Below are 25,679 nucleotides of genomic sequence, written 5' to 3' on the forward strand. Positions count from 1 at the left end.
TTAGTACTTGTTGGGATCATCGAATATAAAACGGAAGTGAATTGACGTGGTTAATTAACTCCAAAGCCAAGTGTATATTCATAGCCCTGCAACTGGCCATTTGCTTTTTTCCCTCCTGTACTGAAGACAAAGTAAAGCAACAAGACCATTTCTACTATGCTCTTCTTTATAATGGAAAAAAAAAATCATTTTAAGACCTATAGTGAAGTAAGTTAGACCTCAGCCAACAACCAATCATGTTATTCTACTTACCTCTAGAATAGGGTATGTAACATTCAGAAAGCAGAGCTCAAGGAAGCAGCATTTCTTGTGAAGTGGAAGGTGTGAAATTAATCATTTTCAGGAAACTAGCAGGACAATATATTTCTTATATTATGTATATAATAATCCACATTACAGGTACTGTACACACACTTCAATGGGCCATTTACTTTCTGATTGTTTATTATATGGTACTGTATTAGCATAGGATGAAAGATTTGAGGAAGAATAGTGAGGTATTTTTTATGTCTACTTTAAGCTGTTAGTTTTACTGCATTTCGGGATGTGGAGGATCGTCTTGTAGTCAAATCGAGCCATAAAGACTAAATTGAATTATCCCCATGGAACAGCTGTTAAATCTCCTGGGAATGGGCAGGTCCCACAGAAGGGAATGACAAATTGCAATGGGGATGCTCCCTGAGTGCTGCCTGCTAGAGAGGTCTGTGCTGGATGAGGCCAACACAGGTGCTTCCTTGAGCCTTGAATCACATTTTGTAATTAATGGGTGTTATCATACCCTGCTCCTGATTTGTTGATTCCTCAACTGTCCTGCTAAACTCTGAACTTTCCAAGACTCGATAACTGTGTGAGAGTCTGTAAACACTGGCAAAGGACAAAAGCACCATCCCTTTCAAAAGCCCTTACTTAGCACGGCAGTGACTTAGTCACTCGAGCAAAGCGGATTTTGTAGCTGAGATCATGTCTTTGGGGGAACACATTAAGCCTGAGTAGGGGAATAAAAGAGTTTATACTTGCAATTAACAGTGCAAACTATCCCTTCCCTCACAGAATTCCTAAAGGAAAAAGACTAGGTATATAAAGGTGTGTATGTGTCTGTGTAGTGATATAAATTCTCACTTAAACAAAGTGATGGAAGCAATTTGGAATAAAAATAATGCTTCTCTTTTTTTTTTCCCTTTAAATTTTGAAGGTTAAAACTAAAGGTGGTCTACCTACAAACTAAAACCATTTTCTTGGGATTTTTTTTCCAAGTACATTAGTGCTAAATGGATTTCTTGTGCTTCATATTAACAATATTGCCAATTAAACTCTGAGGAATGAAGTAAGCTAGTAAAGTTTTGGGCAACTTGATAAGTGCTAAAGTAGTATAAAATCAACAAAATATTTATTAAAGTTTTGGTTACCCATTCTCTCAGAAAAAAAGAGATCATGAAAGCTTCCAAAATTCAGAAATTCATTTTTTCTCCATGTTTTCCTTTATTTCTCCTTCTTGCTCGGTGGAACCAGCACATTTTTAAATATATATCATCATTAAAGATACATAGAACACATAATATGTATGGATATTTCCTATTTGAATCCTGCCATAAGGATTTTAGTTATTTATATGTAAGGCTCAGGCTTGCATACTTTTGGAGCTGTCTATAAACAATGGAAGTGAATAATGTCACGAGCTCCTTGTGTTTCTTTTTCTTTTTTTTTTTTTTTTTTTTATGATAGTCACAGAGAGAGAGAGAGAGAGAGGCAGAGACACAGGCAGAGGGAGAAGCAGGCTCCATGCACCGGGAGCCCGACGTGGGATTCGATCCCGGGTCTCCAGGATCATGCCCTGGGCCAAAGGCAGGCGCCAAACCGCTGCGCCACCCAGGGATCCCCCTCCTTGTGTTTCAACATGCTCTGCCAACTCCTTGCACAACGGCAAGTAGTGTCCTGCCTTTCAGATGTGTTGATGTTCATGTCATTACTCTAAACTCTCAGTAGCATGGAGTCTTACTGCCAACAGGCAGACTGAACTCAATGACACTGGTATATTATGATATATTTGTCAGTAATATTGGCGATGGGTGGGCACGAGTGTATTTTACATGGCTCAAGTCTCCTGAATGAGACTCAAGAAAAATATCACTAGTGGTTTAGCACCTGCCTTCAGCCCAGGGCCTGATCCTGGAGACCTGGGACCGAGTCCCATGTCAGGCTCCCTGCATGGAGCCTGCTTCTCCTTCTGCCTGTGTCTCTGCCTCTCTCTCTCTCTCTCTCTCTCTCTATCTATCTCTCTGTGTGTCTCTCATTAATAAATAAATAAATTCTAAAAAAAAAAGAAAAAGAAAAATATCACTAGCAATCTAGTGCATAGGTCAACTGGGAGATGGACAGCCTGAAGACACATGGGTAAGATAATTGTCAAGACTGCTGAGCATGAGCCAAGGATGGGTAAGTAATGTCACGAGATCTCTTAGAACCAGAGTCAGAGGATGCTAACCCCTTCTTAGCATCATCCTTACTCTTCAAAACTACAGGAGTCAAAAAATTGACTTTTTTTAAACCAATCTTTAAACCACATGATTCCCCTCAAGCAATTCTAGCTCACACCCTGGAATCCAATGGCCACTTTAGAAAATGCTTTACTTATATAAAATTCAAATACCTAAAAGAAATAAAATATTCATTATAAGGTATCCTTTCCATGGGGAAACATAAACATTAAGGTCATTTAAGTCTCATCGGTTTTCCAGAGAGTCTACTGGCCAGATTACAAAGAGAATCAGATTATGTGTGTCAAATGATGCAATGGCCTACTCTTGTCATGGATTTGAAAGAGTGTCAGTTTAAAGGACTTCCACTTCTGGGAAGATGGAGTAGTACAATTTTCCCTATTTCTCCCACTAAGTATAACTAAAAACTGCTGGAAATTATGAAACAAACTTAAGATGACTCTGAATGGTGGAGAGAAGAAAGCATGCATAAGGATCTTGAGACCCAATAAACAACAGTGAAGAATTCCTTCTTTTTTTTTTTTTTTTTTTTGTCTCATACATCTTAGATGTATTGCTGAAGAAGTCAACAACCTGGAAAGACCAACTGATGCAGATCAAAAGTATATCCCAACTAGATGCTGTTCTTGGGGCACTTGGGTGACTCACTGGTTGAATGTCTGCCTTGGACTCAGGTCATGAACCCACGGTCCTGGGATTGAGTCCCATAACAGGTTTCCTGCAGGGAGCCTGCTTCCCTCTCTGCCTATGTCTCTGTCTCTCTCTCTCTGTGTCTCTCATGAATAAATAAATAAAATCTTAAAAAAAGAAGCCTATTCTTTATAATCATAGGCCCAGGAGAGGGACAGTATAGTAAGAGAGAAAATCTTTAAATAATAACTTCTCTATGTCAGACAAACACCGTACAAAAAAATTTGACCCTATTTCCATTCATCCTATAACAAGGTGTCAAAACCTCTAGTCAAGATTGTATCAGAGAAGACCGAGTAGAGAGCAGACTTTAAGCCTTCCCAAAGAGTAGCAAGCCTCTCCCTGTAGTACTTTCAAACCGCCTGTCTGACAGAGCTTGGACTGTGTACCTCTGCTCAGCTGTTATGTTGGAGAGGTATTAATGCAGAGTCATGACTTTCATGCCAGTCTAGTGATAACAAGAATATTCCCCCACACATACACACTAGATGGAAATGGAGGTCATGTGGAGAACAGTAATGAGGCTTTTATACACATTCCAGCCAGTGGGAGTTATTACTGAAGAGCTAATGGGGAGCTGGAGCTCTCATTCCTTTCCACTTTACCCTTACATGTCAACGGGGGCTGAGTAGAAACCCTGGAGGCTACCCCCACCTAGGAGAATTGAGGTAAAATCCTCCCCTCCCCTACTGGAATAGTGTTAGAGAAAGATATCTAATAGAGAATAGCTAACAGACAGCTAATATGATTGAACATAGCATAATCCCTAAAATGTCCAGGTTAAAAGAGAAACCTCAAAAAATAAAAAATAAAAAATAAATAAAAATCCTCTGGTCACACCAAGAAACACGAAGACCTCAAATTGCATGAAGAAATACAATCAATAGATGCTAACTCGGAGATGACAAAAAAAAAATGTTCAAATTATGTGACAAATATTTTTAAGCAGCCATTATAATAAAATTCCTTCAAGGAACAATAACATATTTGAGACAATAAGAAAATAGGAAGATCCAGCAAAAAATAGAAAGTCTTAGCATGGAAACAGAAAAGGTAAAGAACCAAATAAAAATTTTAAAACTGAAAAATATAATAACAGACATAAAAATATTTAACAGATATGTGCAGTAACAGAATGAAGAGAATAAGGAAAGAATTAGTGCACTTAAGGATCTAGCAATAGAAATTACCCAAATGAACAAAAGGCAAAAGAAACCAAGAAAAAATATGAACAGAGGATCAAAGACTGTGGGATTAAAATGAAAGATTTACATACATAGTCATGGAATTCAGAAAAGAGAAAGAGAGGAGGACTAAAAATAACTCAGATAAGTGGCAGAACAATTCTCAAATTTGGTGAAAGACAACAGGCCACAAATTCAAGGAACTGAATGAAATCCAAACAGGATGAACCAAAAGAAATCACATAATTCCTAATGGTCAAATTTCTGAAAACTAAAGACAAAGGAATATCTTGAAAGCACTGAGAGAGAAATGAAAGCTTATCTCTGGGGCAAAATCTTTTAACAATAATGGATTTGTTGCCAGAAACCATTGAAGCCAGAAGAAAATGGCCTAATATTTTTCAAAGACTGAAGGAAAACAAAAACCAAACCGGAGTTTTCTATACAGAGAACATATCTTTCAAGAATGGAATAGCTACCAAGACATTAGAGATTGAAGGACAACCAAGAATTTGTCACAAGCACATACCTTGAAAAATGGCAAAAGAAAGTTGTTTAAAACAGAAATGAGAGGATGAAAGAAGGAAACTGGAAACTCAGAAGGGAAGAAAGAATAACAAAAAGCAAAAATAGTATGATTTGATAGGCATCCCTGGTGGCTCAGTGGTTTAGCGCCGCCTTCAGCTCAGGGCCTGAACCTGGAGACTTGGGATGGAGTCCCCAGGTCGGGCTCCCTGCATGGAGCCTGCTTCTCCCTCTGCCTGTGTCTCTGCCTCTCTCTCTCTCTCTCTGCCTCTCTCTCTCTATGTCTCTCATGAATAAATAAATAAAATCTTAAAAAAAATAGTATGATTTGAAATATGTAAAGAGGATATAATAAGAAAATTATCTAGATGTTGATACTAATGATTCTAAATATATAGAGGAAATAATAAGAGAATTATATAATAAACAGGGCTAGATAAAGGAATATAAAAGGAGGTAAGGTTTCTAAACTTCAATTGAATTGGTGAAATACTAGTAAAATTTGTTAATATGTGTACCTACTATCTTAAGAAACCACAACAAAACTGTACACAGAAATATATTCAAATACTAGATAAATCAAAGCAAAATTCTAAAAATCATTCAAGAAACACACTGGAAGTTAGAGAAAAAAATAAAAAAAATAGATAACAAACAGAAAACAAAAAATAAACAGGTATTTGAGCACTAATATCAATAACTACAATTAAAAATGTAAATGATTTAAGTATAAAATTAAGAGATTGATGAGGGGCCTGTCTGGCTCAGGTGCAAGAGCATGGGATTCTTGATCTCGGGGTTGTGAGGTAGAGCCCCACATTGGGTGTAGAGATTACTTGAAGGTAAAATCTTAAAAAAAGAGATTGACAAAGTGGATTTAAAAATGACTACACTATTTAGTGTCTATAAGAAACTCACTACAAATATTCGATATATGCCAGTTAAATGTATAAAAATGAAAAAATGATATGTCATATGAACATCAATTGAAAAATACCAGAAGTGCTTATATTAATATTAGATAAAGTAGACTTCAGAGCAACAGAAATTATCATAGAGAAGAACATTATATAATGATAAAAAGGCCAATCCACCAAGAAGACGGCAGTCCTAACTGTGTATGTACTAAACAACAGAGATATAAAATACATGAAGCAAAACAGGAAGAACTGGAAGGAGAAATGAACAAATTCATAATTATAGTTGGAAATATTAATACCATTATTGAGTACCTACTATGTATAAGGCATTCTGCTAGGTATTAGAATGCAGTGGTAAGAAAGAAAGGTAGCTCTCATCCTCAGTCTATTGGGGATGATAAATGTTAATCAATTAGAAAACTATATGACTTGCCAGCATGATAAATGCTTCAAAGGAAATCTCAAAAACACAAAAAGTTTAACCTCTCATTCAAAATTCCATATTTCAATATAAATAATAGGTAAACAAATACATAATTCCCAAGCTACAGAATTTAATAGGATCTGTGGCTCTACTTTTGCATTTCCCAGAGATAATAAAGAGATTGATGTTAACACAGGGTTAGCTGCAAACATTCCCCACAGCTGGCACACAACTGATAGCCAGGAAATTGGAATTCTTTAGGAGCCTCTAATGTATTGTTACTCCTGATAACGCAGTTCGCACTCATTCAGTTCCTGCCTTTTCTCTTATACTCCAGTTTCACCTGGGAGATTGATAGGACCTCAAAGAGTAGAATATAAACACATTATAAAGAGGTTCAGGAGATGGGATGGAAAAAAGACTTACTCCAACGTCTTAGAAACCACCATGCTGAGAAAGATGTTAACTTACCACAGTGTAGATCTGATGCTTTCGTCTCTTAGCCAGGTCAATTATGTTTACTCCATTGTAGTAAAGGTTTTCAATACATCCATGAAAGTTTTTCTTTAAAAAGGTCCCAGGTTTGCCTGGTACTGGAATTCCTCCAAAACTAAGCTTTATGAAGAGAAAAAAAAAATCAACTCTTAGTTATAAGCCCTGAAGCAGTAGGAAAGGAAAGTGAGTGAATTTTAGTAGTTCCAATTGTATGTGTGAGCCAAGTGGCTCAAATAATTATAGATGCCACTTGATTGCACATTTAAAAGGATACTGATTAGTCCACATAAAAATAACTATAATTGCTCGCTTTTTAAGGGCTTATTTTACAAAACTATTTCACTTCCTTTCTGAACCTTTTTAATACTAAATAAAACAATAATTTATAGAAGGAGGGAAAAAATAAAAGAAAATCAACAACTTTATATTTATCTCTTGTTTAAACATCTGGGAGAGTATGGCCAAATGAAAACCAAGGGACAAACATCATATACCTCTGTTCACCTACAGAAAAACCTAGTTTAAAGGTCTGCATTGGGGATCCCTGGGTGGCTCAGCGGCTTGGCGCCTGCCTTCGGCCCAGAGCGTGATCCTGGATTCCCAGGATCGAGTCCCATGTCGGGCTCCCTGCATGGAACCTGCTTCTCCTTCTGCCTGTGTCTTTGCCTCTCTCTCTCTCTCTCTCTCTCTGTCTCTCATGAATAAATAAAATCTTTAAAAAAAATAAAAAAAATAAAGGTCTGCATTGTGCTGAAAAAGCCTATGTACATGATTATTTCCAAATTATTTTCTATAAAGGTGAAAGATAGGAACTAATCCAAATATCCCATCAATTTCTTAAAAGTAAATAATCAATAGTTAATGTGATGGAAACTTACTTAGTTGTCAATAATGGTGTTTATTAAATGTGATAAAATGGCAAATAAGCGTAATGTTGATTGAAAAATCAAGTTATAATTGGATATGATGTTAACAACAAAAAATTGTTTATACAGTATAGACTTGGAGGAAATACACTGAACTGTTCATCATGGTTGTCTTTGGGAAGAACATGAGATACTCATTTTTGTATTTTTTTTTACTACTGTTCTTTTACTGTAGTAAAATATTACAATTTACTTTTTTAATGTTAATACTATTTAAAGAACAAACTTGATTGGTTGTGAATATTCTTCCCATTATACAAGAGAGACGATAGTAAAAAAATAAAATAAATAAAATAAAATAAATAAAATAAAATAAAATAAAATAAAATAAATTCAGAAAAAAGCGGGGGGGTGGGGTATCTCTGGATGGCTCAGCGGTTTAGCACCTGCCTTCGGCCCAGGGCCTGATCCTGGAGTCTTGGGATCGAGTTCCGCACAGGCTTCCTGCGTGGAGTCTGCTTCTCCCTCTGCCTGTGTCTCTGCCTCTCTCTCTGTGTCTCTCTCTCATGAATTAATGAATAAAGTCTTTTTAAAAAAAGAGAGAGATGATAGTTTTTATAAACACGTTTATCACATGATTCAATGTGTAAGCCAGGTTTCTTCACTGCTTTGAAATATTACCTCCAGAAAGAAGTTAAGCCGTATTGATGCCAGGTGTTTCAGGAAGATGTGTTCTCCCAACCAGAATGCCTTTGTTCTATATGAATAGCTACTCATATACCCAGTGCTACTTCTAGATGTCTATTTTTTCTTCAAAAGTCCCATATTATCTTAGAAAAATTGTAATATGTGATTAGGATTATTAATCCTGCTGTCTAATTTTTACTTATCATTGCTTCATTCTATTCAAATTATTTTATATTTTTGCCTATTTTATCTTAAAGTTAAATTTCACAATTGTTTTACTTCAAATAGTCTGTTGGAATTTTGATTGAGAATTTGTCATTTCCCTAAAAGCATTTACTTGAAGAAGAAGAATGAATATTTTTGAAGTATTTCATCTTTCTAAATAAGAACATAGTGTCTTTATCATTTTCAAATGTTTTTGGTAAGGCACATCACTTAAGGTTATCATTTTTTTTAATCTAGTTTACATACTCATCATTAAATTAAGTCCTGTGAATTCCATTCTTTCAAAGTTTGCCACCGTATGGAATGTTAAAAAAAAAAAAAAGAAGAGAAAAGAAAAAAATGAATCATAAATATAGGCAACAGATTGGTGGCTCCCAGAGGCAGGGGTGGGGTGGAGGAACTCAAAAGGTACAAACTTCCAGTCATGAAATAAATAAATTGTACAATGTAAGGTAGCATGGTGACTAGAGTTAATAATACTGTATTATATGTTTCAAAGTTGCTAAGAGAGTAGCTCTTAAAAGTTCTCATCATAAAAAAATAAATTTGTAACGATGTGTGGTGATGGATGTTAACAAGACTTATTGTGGTGATCATGTCACAATATATACACATATTGAATCAGTATGTTGTACACCTGAAAGTAATATATGTCAAATATAGTTCAAAAACTTCCATTGTAAATGAATTGTTTTTATTAACTAAGCATTGTCATATAAATTACATGACTATATTACTATTTTCTCTAGATAGATAGAACAATATTTATTTATATTAAATAATATATATTTACATTAAATTTTATATTAAATAATATGTGTTTTAGCTGATTTTACTAAACTTTTAAAGGAAATCATCATAAAACATATTTAAAACACTTTACCCTCTTCCAAGCCAATGTTTATATATATTTTTTCTTATTCTATTGTCTTTGTAAAAACTGTAAAAACTTTCTAAAATCTGTCCAAAATTCTTTAAAGATTTATTTATTTATTTGAGAGAGAGCAAGAGTAAAAGAGAGAGTGTGCATGCACAAAGGCACAGAAGGGCGAGGGAGAGGGGAGAGAAACTTAAGCCAAATTCTCACGCAGCACCAAACTCAAGTCAGGACTCAATCTTATGACCCTGAAATCAGGGTACTGAGATCACAATCTGAGCTGAAACCAAAAGTCACACACTCAATAGACTGTGCCACCCAGGTGCCCCTGTCCAAAACATTTTAAACAAAACAAAACAAAACAAAAAACATTTTAAACAATATTAAAGAATAATCACAATACAAAATTTTGCAAAAATATAGTGTTTTTATATATTTCCCTAGTACATATAACACTGATTCTGACTCCATATCGCATTAAAGAGATATCCTTCTACTATTTAACACAAAAATTATTTATTTGCTTGTTTATTTAAACTGAGAAATGAATGCTGTTTTATTATCCACTGGTTTTTCAGAAATCCCTAAGAAATAAGAATACAGGGTATTTTGTTTAAACTCCTAATGTGTGGGACGTTTGGATGGCTCAGTGGTTGAGCATCTGCCTTTGGCTCAGGGCGTGATCCTGGAGTCCCGGAATTGAGTCCCACATGGGGCTCTCTGCATGGAACCTGCTTCTTCTTCCTCTTCCTGTGTCTCTGTGTCTCTCATGAATAAGTAAATAAAAAAAAAAAAAAAAAAAAAACAACTCCTGATAGGTTTAGTTATATTAATGGGTCATAAATTAATAGATTCTCTTTGATTAAACCATACATGTGCTCCTTTTGCCCTAAAATACATGTGCTCATATTTTAAATAGTAAATGAATTTGAGCTCTTATTTTCTTCTTTTGTCAAGTATTTAGATCAAATCTAGATTTATCTCTGAGAAAAACTATGGGAGTTTTATCTTTGATTTTTTTTTAAAGATTTTATTTATTTACTTGATACAGAGGAAGAGGGAGAAGCAGACTCCCCACTGAGCATTGAGTCCAAAGTGGGGCTTGATCCCAGGACTCCAAGATCATGACCTGAGTTGAAAGCAGATGCTTAACCAACTGAGCCAACTAGGTGCCCCTTATCTTTGATTCTATCTAAGGATGACTCAAAAATCTTGGGAAATACTCAAGAAAATTTTAAAAACACCAACAAGTTTATTTAGCTGAGAAATATTTTGTAAAATTTTTCATTGGTAACTTGTATAAAATTTTCCTTGTTGATCAGTTGCAAGATTCAAATATTTTCAATTTGATTCTGTTATATTGAAAAAAAAAGAGATCCACTTCTGTTTTCTAAATTGTTTCCATAAATCAAATTTATAATGTAAAACTAAATATAATTTCTGTTATTTTTACTAATTCTTTTTGTAAATACAATTTTTTGGAGAGATTTGTGTTCACAGCAAAATTGAGGGGAAGGTACAGAGGTTTCCCATACACCCTCTGACCTCACACATGCATTATCAACATCCTTCACCAGAACAGTACATTTGTTTCAATTGGTGAACCTATACAGACACATTATAATCACCCAAAACCCATAGTTTACATTACAATTCACCTTGGTGTTATGCATTTTTGGGGTTTGGACAAATGTATAATGCCATGTATCTATAATTATTGTATCATATAGAATAGTTTCACTGCACAAAAAAACCTCTGAGCTCTGTCAATTCATCCCCCCCCCCATGCTCCCCAGTTGTAAGCCCTGGCAACCATTAATCTTTTTCCTCTCTCGGTAGATTTTTCGTTTCCAAAATGTCATACTGTTGGAATCATATAGTATGTAGCCTTTCCAGATTGGCTTCTTCCACTTAGTAATATGATTTTAAAGTTTTCCCATGCCTTTTCATGGCTTGATGGCTCATTTCTCTTTAGTGTTGAATATATTCCATCTGGATATACCATAGTTTATTTGTTCATTCATTTACTAAAGGACATCATGGTTACCTCCAAGTTTTGGCAACCAGGAATAAAGTTACTGTGAATATCGATGTGCAGGTTTTTGTGTGGACATAAGTTATTAATCATTTTTGTAATTTTAAATATATAATGATATATTCCTCAATTTGTAAAAATGTTTTTAGTGCTCTACTTCCCTCACTTGTGATTTAGGAAAATAGAAGTCACAGATAAATACATGAAAAAGAGAGAAAGAACAAAGAACACTGTCTTTTATATGGCAAAAATTAGTGTTTGGAAGATTTGGGGTAGGTTGTTTGTTTGTTTGTCTTAGAAGCCAAGTAGTATAGAGAATACTAGGTACTGCAAAATTGTAACTTTCTGTCACATTAAGGACAGCAAAAGCTATTTCTAGTCCGAGTGGTGGACGTTTGGAGAAATTTGGTGGAGACAAAAATATAGTTAGTAGTGTAGGCCCTGTTCTTTGATTTTTGGCAAATCTGAAACCTGCTGAGGTTTGGGGGGATGTTCATATCGATTACAAGACAGATTTTGGAAGGCACAGTTATTCCTCCCCTCATTCCCCAAATAGTGATGGCTACAGTTTACTAGAGACGTCACACGTTCAGCAGGATCCCAGGACAAAACTTGGCCAGAAGGGAGACAGAGTATCAATAGCTGAGGGAAATGACAATGCAGAAAGGCCTGAGTGCTCTTCACAGTAACGTGGTCACTCTAGTATAGTGGAAGGTAGACTGCTGAGGGTCTTCTAGCCTGTGAGAGCAGGAATATGGAAGGACTGAGATGGTAGCTGGATCTGCAGGTCTGAGAGAGTCCAAGTGACCAGACCTCAAAGCATGAACCCAAAAAGTACCATGGACAGCAGCCACCAGAGCTAACACTTTATCCCCAAGCCTCCTGTAATGCAGGATAATACACAAGCCCCCCAGCCAGTGATCTGTCCAGGGAAAAGGAAAGAAGGGGAAAGAAGAAACATCGGTACAATCCCAATATTTACACAGTGCACTAAGTTTTAAACAGGCATTAACTAGTTACCATTCATTATCAAGGTTAGATTTTTCTGCCATCAGAAGTCAGATTCAGGTGGGAAGAAGGAACAAAAATTATGTTTCTGCACATTTGAGTGAAAGTGTCACATTTTTGACATAGTTTATATTTTCAAAATTTTTAAGAAGCTAAGGATTTGAAGTTATAATTATATTCTTGAATTATAGTTTGTTATCAGATATATTAGAATGGAAAAATTCGCCTCGTATATTGATTTCTTTCCTACAAATGTAGTACCGACTTTTTCTCAATACTTCATAAACACTCGTAGGTTGTACTTTGTATATATTTATTAATTTTACATTAATAATTATATTCCTTAGATCATTTACATTCCATCAAAATTGTGAGAATAAAAATTAAAATATTATTCTAATCTATGTTTCTGTCCATCAAGCCATTCACACTAAATCCATTCTTCTGCATGACCTGGGATAGCCAACTTATTTTAGCTATTATTTGCAAAAATTGAATATTGATTATTCCCAAGCCATTCTGCTTAGTTCAGCTGGCATCTGACTGACTGTCTCCCAGGTTTGCAACACTGGCTTTTCTCCTTTAATTCTGACTATTAGTTCATTCTTTGGCAGCCTAACTGGAAACCAGTGACCAATTCCTTGAGCTTGGCCCCTGGGTCTCCACATCCTGAAATGCCACACAGGCAACTCATGTATGGTAGTGTTAACTGATATCTAACTGGTAGGAATGGGCAGTTTTATTTGTTATTTTTTTTTTTGTATTTGATTGATCTTTTACTTGATATATACTTCTGCCCAATATAGATGTTTTTAATTAAAGAGCACTATGATTATTATTTTATGATGGCCTTTATCTTCTGATCTTAATTTTTACTTTCAGTGATATTATTTTTTCCAATTCTGTTTGATTCTATAAATTTAGTTGGTGTATCTTTGTCCCCGATCCAAATTTTTATTAAAAATTTAATTTTTTATTGTTTCTACAAAAGTGTGTTTCTTGTAAATCACGCATGTGTCTGGTGTTCGTTTATTAAAACAGTATGACACTACTTACCACCTGAGGAAATTTAGATAATTTTTAAGTTTATTGCGTAATGTTTACTGTTTTTGAAGCTCACCTGGAAGACAGTTGCTGTGATTCTCTAGCTTCTCAAACTATGGATTACTTTCTATGAAGCACAGATTGCTATATTTTTCCTTCAACCCCAATTTATTCTGAATTTTGTTTACTTAAACTATTATTGTTACTATTAATCAGCCCCCACCACATTTTTTCCATTTTGTAATTCCCTTTTAAGATATTGTATTATGTAGCAATTTGTTACAAAATTGCATAAATTTATAAATTATATTAGCATTCACCTTCTCCCTTTCCACAGCCATGCATTTAAAAGCAATGTTTCTGGAACTTCCCTGACTGGATTCAAATCCAGATCTGCTTTGCACTTTCTGTGGGACCTTGGGAAAAATACCTAACTTCGATGGGATTCATGTTCCTCATATACAAGATGAGGATAATGACAATACTTATGTCAGTTTATATGACAATTGTTTATAAATTGAGCTTGACTGGGTAACGTGAGACCAAAAAACTTTCCTACACCCAAAGAATTGAGAATGGACCATGGCACACAGTACTTGCTGTTAGTAAGGTTGTCCACACTGTAGCAACTTCTCAGTTAAGAAGTTCTTCCAAAATCTTATTTTGCAGCATTAAATCCAACAATTTCTGAATAAAAGCTATATGGATAATAATTCTTCTAATATTTTTCCAACTGAAGGTTGTGATATTACATATTGATATTTTATTCAATAGCCATTCTATTGAGTGCCTTTTCTTTGTTTTGAATTAATAAGCAGACAGACTTTCTCCCAAGGTCCTGTAGAAGCCTTCTTCTGGTTTTCAGATTATCAGAACATGGAGTTATACAGCTGTGTGTGAAATTCTGTATCCCTTGTTCCACACGTAGGGGAATAGCTTCTCAGCTTCATGTTCTGCATTTTTTAAAATTCAGTCATCATTCTAAAACATATTGTTTTTGATTTGTTTGGTTTGTTTGTTTGATTTCCTGAATTTCTATCCTATTTTTTTCAGTGACTTCAATTGTCTCTGTTGCATAAACTATTATTCTTATTGCCTGCCATATCATTTTTTTTGTTGACAATTACCCATGTATTTCCTTCAAACTTTAATGAGTCTCGTTGAATTAATCTTTGCTTTCAAGACAAACATGGCTGCAATCCTTGAACCTCTTCATTCATTAATTTCATTGTCTAGGATTCTAATGATACAACACTGCCCATCCATTCAGACTCCAGCATATTTCACCATGGGGCAAATATTGATGATATTGAACAGAGATTATATTTCAGAGTACATCATCTGTATGATGTTGCTCAAGGGCCTTCAGGATATGTGTCACAGAGCTGGAAACCCAGCTTCTATTAGCTCATGGGCTCATATAACATTGCATAGTTATTGCAGTATAAGGGAGCCAGATGCTCTGAACCAGTTGTTTCCAAATAGTCTTTAATAAACTCACGTTTTTTCTTAAGTCTTTGTTCAATTGACACTATCTCAATTATGTCGACCCTGATCAGTACATCCAATATTGCAACCTGTTTCCCTTCTTTTTTAACGTGATTTTTTTATTTTAATTTTAATTTTTTATAGAAAGAGAGAGAGCATGTATGCAGGCCACGGTGGGAGACAGAGAGGGAGGGAGAGACAGTATCTCAAGCAGGCTCCCCTCTCAGCATAGAGCCCAACTTGGGGTTCAGTCTCACAACCACAAGATCATGACCTGAGCCCAAATCAAGAGTCAGATGCCTAACTGACTGAACCGCACACGAGCCTCTTCCTTCATCTTTGAACATCCAATCCATTACCTATATATGTATTTGTTTTCTTCTTTCCGTTACATGTGTAATTTACTTGTTATATTTACTGCTTATGGATTGTCTCTCCTATTAAAATGCAAGCGCCACGAGGGTAGGCATCTTTGTTCTTTTCCCTGACACATTCCAATTATTCAAGAACTTAAAACAATGCCTGATATATAATAGATGCAGAATAAATGTTTGTTAAATGTTTTGAAATATCTCTCTAAAAATGTTTCTCAAGGACAAAGGCAATATCTTATTCACTTTTTAATATTTAATGCAAGAGGTATGATTCAAACATAATAAATCCAACAAATATTTGTTGAATTGCTTAAAAAAAGAACACTAGCAATTTACTTCTAAAGTTGCTTTTGCCTTATTGTCCTTTTGTTTTGGTCAATTCAGCTGCTTTCTTTGCTTACTTTTCTTGTTTGTTTGTTCTTGGCAAATTGCATGGTGTGCCTTTCACTGATCTTAGTAGTCAACAAAACCAGGTGTTACACTGTAAAGTTTCACTCACAGTCTCAGTGTCTTAGGTACATAGTCCATCTGGTGACCTGGTGGACTTGCTGGTGTCACAGGTGGGCTCCAACTAGATGACTCCCAGAAGAAAGTCTGCTTTGATGTTAAATGTATGAGGTCCCAGAATCTGCTACTCTCTCTTCCTTTGATCTCATTCGCTCCTTTGTCTGGCATTTTCTTCTATCTTTTTCAATCTTTGATGTTACTTCCATGGCAATGAGTTCACTCCTCATTGGCTTTTTTTCTGGCCTTGTTTAAATTTGGGAGTCTTCCTGTTTAGAAGATTTCGTTTTCTGTCAGATTTGGATTTCAGATACTTTTGAAGTTTCTCATTTGTAAATATTTATCTCACTTTGGCTCTGATAATCCACTTTATAATAGAGGGTGTATGAAAATAGATTCAAACAGATGTCTTCTTTTTCAGTCTTCAAAACTTGCTCTGGCTTTGTGTTTGTTGAGCCATGTGTAGAGTTCACGGTCTTTATGGAAGAGAAGCACATCACTGACCTTTGGAATATTCTCAAAGGTTGATGAGTTTCTCCCATTTCAAATGACACCATAAATCCCAATTTTCCCATGAAATCTCTTGATTTTTAAATATTAGCTCAAATGCAAATGTGAAAAATACCAAATAGGCCATGTGAGATAACAGCAGTCCAAATCTTTCCTAGGGCCACCATTTATGGCTTTTGCTCTACTATTTGACTTGATCAATGACTCAGTTTGTAAATTCATTGGAATGTCTGATCTCTTTTTAACTTTAAAAGGCATATGGTGCATATAATGTCTTATTTTTGTTCCTACTTTAGGGTCACATCTCAGGGTCATGAGATCAAGCCCCATGTTGGGCTCCACACTCGGTGTGGAGCCTGCTTGAGATTCTCTCTCTTCTTCTCCCTCTGCCCCTTCCCCACTGCTCTCTTTATCTCTTTCTCTCTAAAACAATAAATATAAAAATATTTTAAGAGAAGAAAAGAAAATGATGGCACAGAAATTCAGCAGCTTGACTAAGGCCTCAGTCAAGAGGTGGAGCTGTTGAAATTTCAAGTCCTTCAATCGAGAACTCCATCTTTTATCCACTACATACACTGCTCCCACTCTTGCTTTTTCTATTACTGGCCATGGGATTGGTCTCTCAGTGAATCAGTCTCTAGGCTAGGATCAAGAGCTTGTCCTGATTTGCCTGAAACTTTCCCATTTTTAAAACTGAAAGTCTCATATATATATCCAGAACCCCCTTAATTTTGGGCAAACTGTGTTATAGACTATTTGGTGGGATTTCTGTAGTCTCTTTGATGGGAAGAAAAGAAGAGGTGATGTACTATTACTTAGCAGCAGAAACAACCAATGTTTTCTCAAAAACATAAATCAGTTCCTCATATTTTCTCTGCTGAGCAACACTAATGCTCTCAATCTACAAGTAGGTTTTGCACCAGGGGCTGGATTCTATCACTTTTTGTTGTTGTTGCAGTATTGTTAGCATTCTCATGGCCCAAATCTTGTCAAATGCTAGTCTATAGTCCCTGTCTTTAAATAGGTGTCTTTTTTTAAAAAAAGATTTTATTTATTTATTTATTAGAGAGAAAGCAGGGGGAGGGGCAGAGGGAGATGAAGAGAGAGAATCTCAAGCAGATTCCACGCTGAGTGTGGAGCCCAATGTGGGGCTTGATCTCATGACCCTGAGATCATGACATGAGTGGAAACCAAGAGTCAGATGCTTAACTGACTAAAACACTCAGGCACCCCTAAATGGGTATCTTTTTACAGACTCATGGACATCAGCGGCTGACACAGCCCAGTTGGTTCAACTCATTCTTCTTACTTGTTTCGACCTGATTGAACTTAGTTTTAGTTTAGGTTTTGGGACAATAGCTTAAATCATGTTTATTTTAGCATTCAAACAAGGAGCTCATAAGAAATCCTAACTGCAGTATTCCCCATACACCCAAGCAGTTGGGGCTTCTGTTGTGGAGCTGGCACCCAGAAAGGCCCCACTTTGACCGTCCTCCAGTTCAATTTTTCCTAATGGGGACTCAAGAGGAAACAACTATAGGAAGCTGCTACCACCCTTATAAACCATGATCTTCCTACACGGCACTTCAGAGCTTCTTGTCTAAATAATTCTGAAAGGGCTTTGAGGGCCTGAATAGCTATCTCCCCATCTGCCCTTTTGAGGGTGAACCATGGACTGACAGGTCTGAGTAGTGGCTAGGGGACAGTTGTTTACACTATGGACAGGGCTTGAACATATGGGATGTGGCTGGGAAGGTACATTCATCAAAACAGGAGATTAGAACATATTTTATTCAACAGTTTGTTAGCTTATTTCTAACCCTTTAAATATTTAAACTTGTGGTATGTGGGTCTCCATTTGTACTCTTGCCTCAGGCTCTACACATATTCAACTGTGGCCTGGCTAATTCTATATTTTATTGATGGTTATAATAATTCAGCCCAAATTCAGCCAGCCTCAAGATGTCATTAGATAATTAAAATCTGGTACCACCTCCACCAATAGCAGCTGAAATAAAATAAGGAATTCTTTTAAGATTGATTGATTGATTGATTGATTGATGAGAGAGAGAGAGAGAGAGAGAGAGAGGCAGAGACACAGGCAGAGGGAGAAGCAGGCTCCATGCCCGGAGCCCCACGTGGGACTTGATCCTGGGATGCCAGGATTGCACTCTGGGCCAAAGGCAGGCGCTAAACTGCTGAGCCACCCTGGGATCCCCAAGAAGGAATTTTTTTCATTTGTTCTTTTAGCTCATGTTAATAAAAACAAAGATTTTTTTTTTCCTTTTTGGTATAATGGTAATATTGAAATACTCCCTCCATCATGTTCAACACAATTACTTTACTTTTAATTTACATTTAAGAGAAGTTTTTATATTCCAGTTTGCCATTACATAACTTGGGAGAACACAAAATTAGCAAATCCACAAATCCTAACAATCTTAAATTTAAAAGCAGAAAGGAAAATGTTAGGGATGAATAGGGCTTCAAGTCCTGTATACATTCAGAGGCCAGAATAAGGACCAGAACCCATGCTTGTATCTTGGATTATTCCTACTTCAGAGAGAATTTCTGGTCAACAGAGGGATCTCCAGTAGAAGACTGCACAGATCTGAGCTCAAATCTTGTTTTCATTACACAATAGCTATTGGGGAATGGGGATGGGGATGGTCATCAGTCTCTCTGGTCTTGGTTTTCTGTTTGTAATGTACAACATAATAATTTCCCTCACAAAGCTGCCTTAGAGGTAAAACAAAATCACAAAATACCAACAAAATAGCATTTCATATTTTTTCCTCCACTTTCTTCGTCTTTATTTCTGCTTTGCATCGACTCACTTTCTTTTTCTTTTTTATTTTCTTTCATTTATTTTTCTCCATGTAGGCCTTCTACTTTATCCTTGCAGCTGAGTTTCCAAAGAAAAAAGGATCAATAACAATTACACTGCCACATGATCTGGAAAACGGTTTCCTTAGTGATTTGTGGTTATTTTGATCACTAAATAAGTAGTTATATTGTCTGGCCAGTCCTTTAATCATGTCTGAATTCTAAGAGGAGTGTCCTTTAGGCAACGTCAAGTAAGGGTGATGGCAAGAGGTGGCCTTCAAGCATGATGGACCTATAAGGAACTTCTTATGGGAACCAAAGTTGGCCAATTGTTACCTTTCATAATTACAGAAAGAAACTTCCTTCATTTACTTAACATATATTTATGGACTGTGCATTATGTACCAGACAGATTTCTTTTATATATATATATATATATATATATATATAGCAACAGATTTCTATAAAAATAAATAAAAGTAAAAAAGAAAATGTCAATCCTTATGATGAGCTTGAATTCTATGTCTAGGGTGAAGATGAAGAGATAGACAATTAAAAATAAGTAAATTCAATAACATTCTAAAGTGGTAAGTGTTTTTGAAAAACACTATCAATAAACATAAATCAGATGTTGTAATTTTAGCAGGCAATATATGAAATATCTTTTAAGTCATATATTCTATTGCCTCAGTTTCTCCTAAAATACTTCTATATGTGGTTCAAAATTCAAAGTTTTTTTAAAAGTGGTCAGTAAAAAGTAAGGCTTCCTTCTTCATTGAATCCAGTATTTTATTATCTGCCTTCTCTGTCCCTTTAGTCACTTCCAGAGATTTCTATCTACATGCTGTCGGCTATCAAGTCCATGTTTTCTTTCTAATCTTAAACACAGATACTCTTTATACTGCAGTGCACATTGTTTTTCTTTCCTTTTAAAAATTTACACATAAATTTTTAATAAATATCAGAATATATAGGGCTGCCTCCTTCTTTCTAATGGCTGCATAATACTTCTGTGTGGTTTTGTCAAGCACACACAACAAACAAGGTGAGCCCAAGGCCAAGATCTGACTGAACCACTTATAAGGATAAAGGAGTCACTTACAGATTCAGATTGTTTGTGACTTACAGAGTCAAAAAGGGCAAGAGTAGCCAAACATTGCTGCCCACCACTGTCCCTGTCCTATGCACCAAAAAATGATCCAAATAAAAGGGGTCAGATGACCACAATGTAGGGAGTTCCCTGTTGCTATAGGCCTTATCTAGTTATTTCAACCACTAAATAAGCACTTGTATAGTGTCTGTCCAGTCCTTTAATCATGTCAGAGTTCTAAGAGAAGCATCCTTTAGCTAAGCAATTCTTGATGACACAACTCTATTCTGAGAGTGCAGGGCAGAATGTCTCATGCCTTATCAGAACCTAGGAAGCAACAAGAAACTGTGTCATGACCACTTCCCCCGGGGAGGTGCAGTGAGGGGGAAACAGCCTTGAAGCTGCTGATCACAGGCCTCCATCTTCTGGTGTTCCAGGAAGATCATAGGGCATCCTGCCAAGACTCAGATCAGCTAGTGTGCAAAGCTCTGGTTGTGTGGACCACGTAGATAGTGTGAGGTCTCTAGGGCACCCTGGCAGAGCTGTTTCCCTATGGAGCTTAGCATAATTCTTAATTAGCCCCCTTTTGAAAGACTTTTGGGGAATTCCCAATCTTTTATTATTCCTAAAATACACATATTTGCTTATAGCTATAGGATAAACTGCTAGAAACAGATTGTGGGGTTGAAGACCATGTGCTTACAATTTTGACGACAATGACCTTTCTTTGATATAATATTAATTACCATCCCACTAACAATAGATGAAATAGCTCCGGTTTCTCCCATACCCATGTCAACATTATAATGCTTTTAGTCTTTGTAATCTAATTGAAAAATATCATTGTAGCATGAATTTGCATTCCTTTTCTTAATGAGTGCAGTTGAACATCTTTTCATATATTTGAGAGCAGTTTGTACTTTTTACATATTCATGTTCTTTAATTCTCCTTTAGCTTTTAAGAATTCTTTGTAGGAGTTTTTAATTATTAATTAAATTTTGAAGTACTTTTCTAAGTTATTGGGGGAGTAATGTCATTATATATGTCTTTTTAGGAAAGTCACATAGAATTTTTAAAAAATTTTATGTGAGGGGATCCCTGGGTGGCTCAGTGGTTTAGCACCTGCCTTTGGCCCAGGGTGCGATCCTGGAGTCCTGGGATGAGTCCCACGTCAGCCTCCCTGCATGGAACCTGCTTCTCCCTCTGCCTGTGTCTCTGCCTCTCTCTCTCTCTCTCTCTAGGTCTACCATGATAAATAATAAATAATAAATAATAAATAAATAAAATATTTTAAAAAATTATGTGGAAACAATTTTATGTGGATATTTGTCATACATATTATTTCCAGGTTTCTGAAATTTATGTCAGATGTAGAAGAACCATCCACAATCCTTGGTTAAAAAATACTATCTCATATTTTCTTTAAAATTCTGATAAAACTTATATTTGAAGATATATGTATACATATATGTTTTTAAGTGCTTACAGGGATAAATCTAATATAGTTTTATTTAACTAAGTATTCTTATTAAAATATTTTTTATTTTGTAAAATGATTTTTCAGTATTATGACATGGTATTATGCAAATCAATATTTTTAGAAATGTTTTAATAGTTTTGGTGCTTATAAAATGGCTATGTGAACAGGATCATGGAGCACTTTTGATAGGGAAATCATTATTGGATTATAAGAATCTCAGAGAAATGGGCCCTTTATAAGAACCTAAAAATATCTCTTTTTTAAATCCTTCTGCTCAAGACTGGAAGTGAAGTGGATTGCTATAGTCTTTCTCACATGCTTTTGGAGAAAATCATATTGGCTGAGTGATGTGAGCTAGGATCACATTCCAAAGAGAAACAAAGGATCTACATCCTTTCTGTATTTTTTTTTTGACAGAAATTTCCTAGCCCTAGGTGGGAGGAGAAACAAACAACTTAATACATCTTACTGTGACAAAAGTCCGCAGGGGGCTCCATAGAAAAGCATGAGGTCATTGATGGATATCCTTAAGGTAGTCTAAGATGGGGGAATGAAGATTACCATATTTTCTTGCCAATTATTGGCTCATAATGCTAAAATTTTAAGAGGGACATAGATTTTCATAATATAATTAACCTTGGTATTAAATTTGAAAGAGCATAGCTTTGGAGCAGCAGGGTGTGCTCTGACAATGGGTCATAAGAACCCAAGAACCTGTTTTTGGTTATCCTGCTAGTTGATGGTATCTGGAGCTCATATGGGCACATATGACCCCATGGCAGAAATCAAATCAAGAATTTAGATTCTCATTAACAGACAACATTGTTACAAAATAAACTTTAGAATTAGATATTTTATTTATCCTGCCAATAAGGTGCTAACATTGCTTCTGAGTAACTGAAGTTAAGAGTTTTCATTTTCCAGGTTTATATAACTCCAGTTAGTAGTAAAGTGGCAGTTAGAACGTAAGACTCCTATTCTACTGCTCTTTCTTTTCCACATAGCCTTTAAGATGAATCTGCAAAGATTGGAGAGCTCCAGTTGTTCCAGAGACTTCTCCCAACACACAACTCTCATATTCTAGTACAGTCGACATCTAATGTCACCATTAGAGTCAGTCTGTCTTCTTATATGGTCATTGGAGCAACGTGGCTAGGCAGTCTGGCAGGGGCTTGAATTCTCTGAAGCAGAGTTTACGTCAAAGGAATACTCCAAGATGTTTCTTTCCCAGGAGATACTTTTTATAAGACAACATGAAATTCAGGCATTTCCTGAAAAAATCTTTCCAATTTCATAAATTGAGTGACATCACTGGATTTCATTTCCCTCAAATGCTGACATTCACTTTAATGCCACTCAACTGTGATCTTATAAACATTCTCCACACAAGAGAGATAGGTAGCATAGGCTTAAAAATAAATGTTAAATCAGGCAACTGGGAGAATTTTAGAACCATCTTTTAGGTGGGTAGAGTTAAAGTATTTGGGGAAATGGTAAGATGTACAGATGATTTTGTGTTTTCTATTGTCCTCAAGTTCATAAAAGATATCTCTTTCAATATCTGTGTATTCCTTATTTTTTATTTTTTCAATCACTTAAAGTTGATGAAAGAAGATGATTGATATTTATAAATTTCCAGTTTTCAACAACTCAAAAAAAATCTACCCAATATCCTTCTGAGTCAGAGTAACAAATTCTTTTCTGAAGTTAATGAATGGTGTTTCTTTTCAACAGTACACCAAGCTGAAGTTAGGATCAAAAGAGTAAATCTTTCTTATAGCTCATGATGGTGATTGAAGAAAGGTAAGTCAAACCCCAATTTTTCAATTATTCATCTCCACCTCCCCTGTTCTAGTATGCACCCCACTGGTGAATGGATTTGTTGCCTAACAGTTTCCCATTATTTGTCCAGCAATCCCCTGCCTCTACCTCCCCACAGGTCTCAACCACATAGTAACTGCCCTAAAATAGTTCTCTTCAAAGGTAGGGTGTCACCCGGAGAATTTCTAAAACAAATTTTTGAGAGTTCTGATTCAGTAGGTCTGGGTGGGACCTGAGTATTTTCATTTTTAACAAATCCACAAGGGATGCTAATTGGGCTGACTCCTGAAACAGACATTCAGAATTACTGGCCTAAAACATAAAACTGGCCTTACCACAATCCTGCAAAAAGTCCTGTAAGCTTCCCCAAATCATGGACCCTGGGTCTACCATCTCTGTATATCTATTGCCTAGAACAAAGTCTGATATGCAGCAGGGGCACACTTGTTGAACTGAACAACTAGCAAAGATAGATGACTTCTGGCTGCCAGTTTGCAGAACCTGTGCAATCTCCTTTGTGTTGCAGCCTCAGTGCATTTCACTGTGCTTCTTGTACAAGAAAGCAAGAAAGAACTAACCACTCATATTGTCAAATTTTGCATAGGAATGAAGGTTAAACCCAAGGGCCTATAGTATGGATTTTAGATTTTTTTGGATTTTATTTATCTCTCTTTTTATACTCAGAAATATTTGACATATAATATTAGTATAATTTCTGTATTTTCCAGCTAATTGAAATTTATTTTTGAAAAAGAACAACTAAAAAATAAAAAAAAAGAACAACTGAGTGTCACTACTAGATTACACAGTGATACAGAAAGGCCATAAGCAGAAAACATTTTTAAAAGTGAAAAAAGGAGATGTCCTGATTTTAAAATGCACACAATTTGCTTACATCCCATTATTGATAAGACATTTCCCCTCCACACACACTGCTCAGATGCCCTCCTTGGACTATTCCAGAAGGCTGCCTGGACTTAAACAGAGATGAACACAGGTTAAGACTTGTTGTTAAGACTCCCCCATCTTCTCTCAATAGCTCTTTTGTTTCCTGATATTTTTACTGACACTGAGCAAGGGGCCTGGGGACCCACAGGGAGAGTCAACTCACCTCATAGTCGATGTCTAAGGCATCTGCTTCACCCTTGGTGCGAAAGTGCTGTGTGTGCTTGTCCACAGAGAAGTTCACCTGCTTGCCAACCCGCTCGATTAGGACTGAGTGCCAGTGCTGGTCGTCCAACAGACTGCCTAGGGTGACTGAGGGTGGGCTGCTGCTGAGGCGAGGCTTGCTGTCATCTGTGAAAGCAAAAGGAAGACAGGATGGCACCCGTGCCCAAGGACAGCCTTGAGGACTAGCACATTTTGCAAGCAAGGACAACTCTCTCTATACCAAAGGTAAAGAATTCTCTCTCTCCAGGACCAGGACTGTGTTGGGCTTGTAAAGCAGTAACAAGCTTCGCCCACAGATTCCAGGACCAAATTCTAGGTCAGATGATGTACACATCCCCTTATGGATGTGAAAGGACGTGCTTTCAAAATGTGAACAATTAAGTAATAAAATATACCATATCCTAATGGCCACCAATAATATTGAAAACAAGGAGTATCACATTTAGAAATAATACACAGTTTTGTGTTTGCATGGCTCTTGAATAGAGGAAACAAATCTTGAGTTATGCTTTGGAAGAAGAGTGAATTCTGGATAAGTAAAGGAAGACAGTGGGCATCAAGTTACGTTGTTACCTTGCAAAGGCAAAGGTGAGGAAATAATCATTTTAGCCGTGATCTTCAAGTGCCTACCATATGAATAGCACTTAAGTAAGAAGTTTATACACTATATCTTTAATCCTCTAAGGGAAGATTATTATCTACATTTCATAAATAAGGAACCTGAGAACCAGTGAGAATCAGCACCCATGGCCCAGCGGTGTAGTCGGCATTCAAACCCAGGTCCATTTAGCTCTTTTTACTCTGTGCGGCATGGACCATATGCATTGATTCCGTCTAAACTGAACTTGGGGGGACACCTGGGTAGTTTAGTGGTTGAGTATCTGCCTTTGGCTCAGAGTGTGATGCTGGTCCGGGGATTGAGTCCTGCTTCGGGCTCCGT

At 36.2% G+C, this 25,679-nt stretch overlaps 1 protein-coding gene across 2 annotated transcripts in view; it reads right to left on the reverse strand.

Moving 5' to 3' along the window:
* Positions 1–25,679, reverse strand: part of CNTNAP5 (contactin associated protein family member 5) — a 789,161-nt gene that overhangs the window by 394,202 nt on the left and 369,280 nt on the right. For both annotated transcript variants that reach the window (XM_026015709.2, XM_072757523.1), the window contains exons 6-7: positions 24,681–24,865; positions 6,710–6,853 (exon numbers count right to left, since the gene is read on the reverse strand). In XM_026015709.2, coding sequence (XP_025871494.1) covers positions 6,710–6,853; positions 24,681–24,865 — 329 coding nt within the window. The remainder of the gene's footprint in view (positions 1–6,709; positions 6,854–24,680; positions 24,866–25,679) is intronic.

This window comes from Vulpes vulpes, chromosome 5 (assembly GCF_048418805.1).
Source record: "Vulpes vulpes isolate BD-2025 chromosome 5, VulVul3, whole genome shotgun sequence".
Lineage (NCBI taxonomy): Eukaryota > Metazoa > Chordata > Mammalia > Carnivora > Canidae > Vulpes > Vulpes vulpes.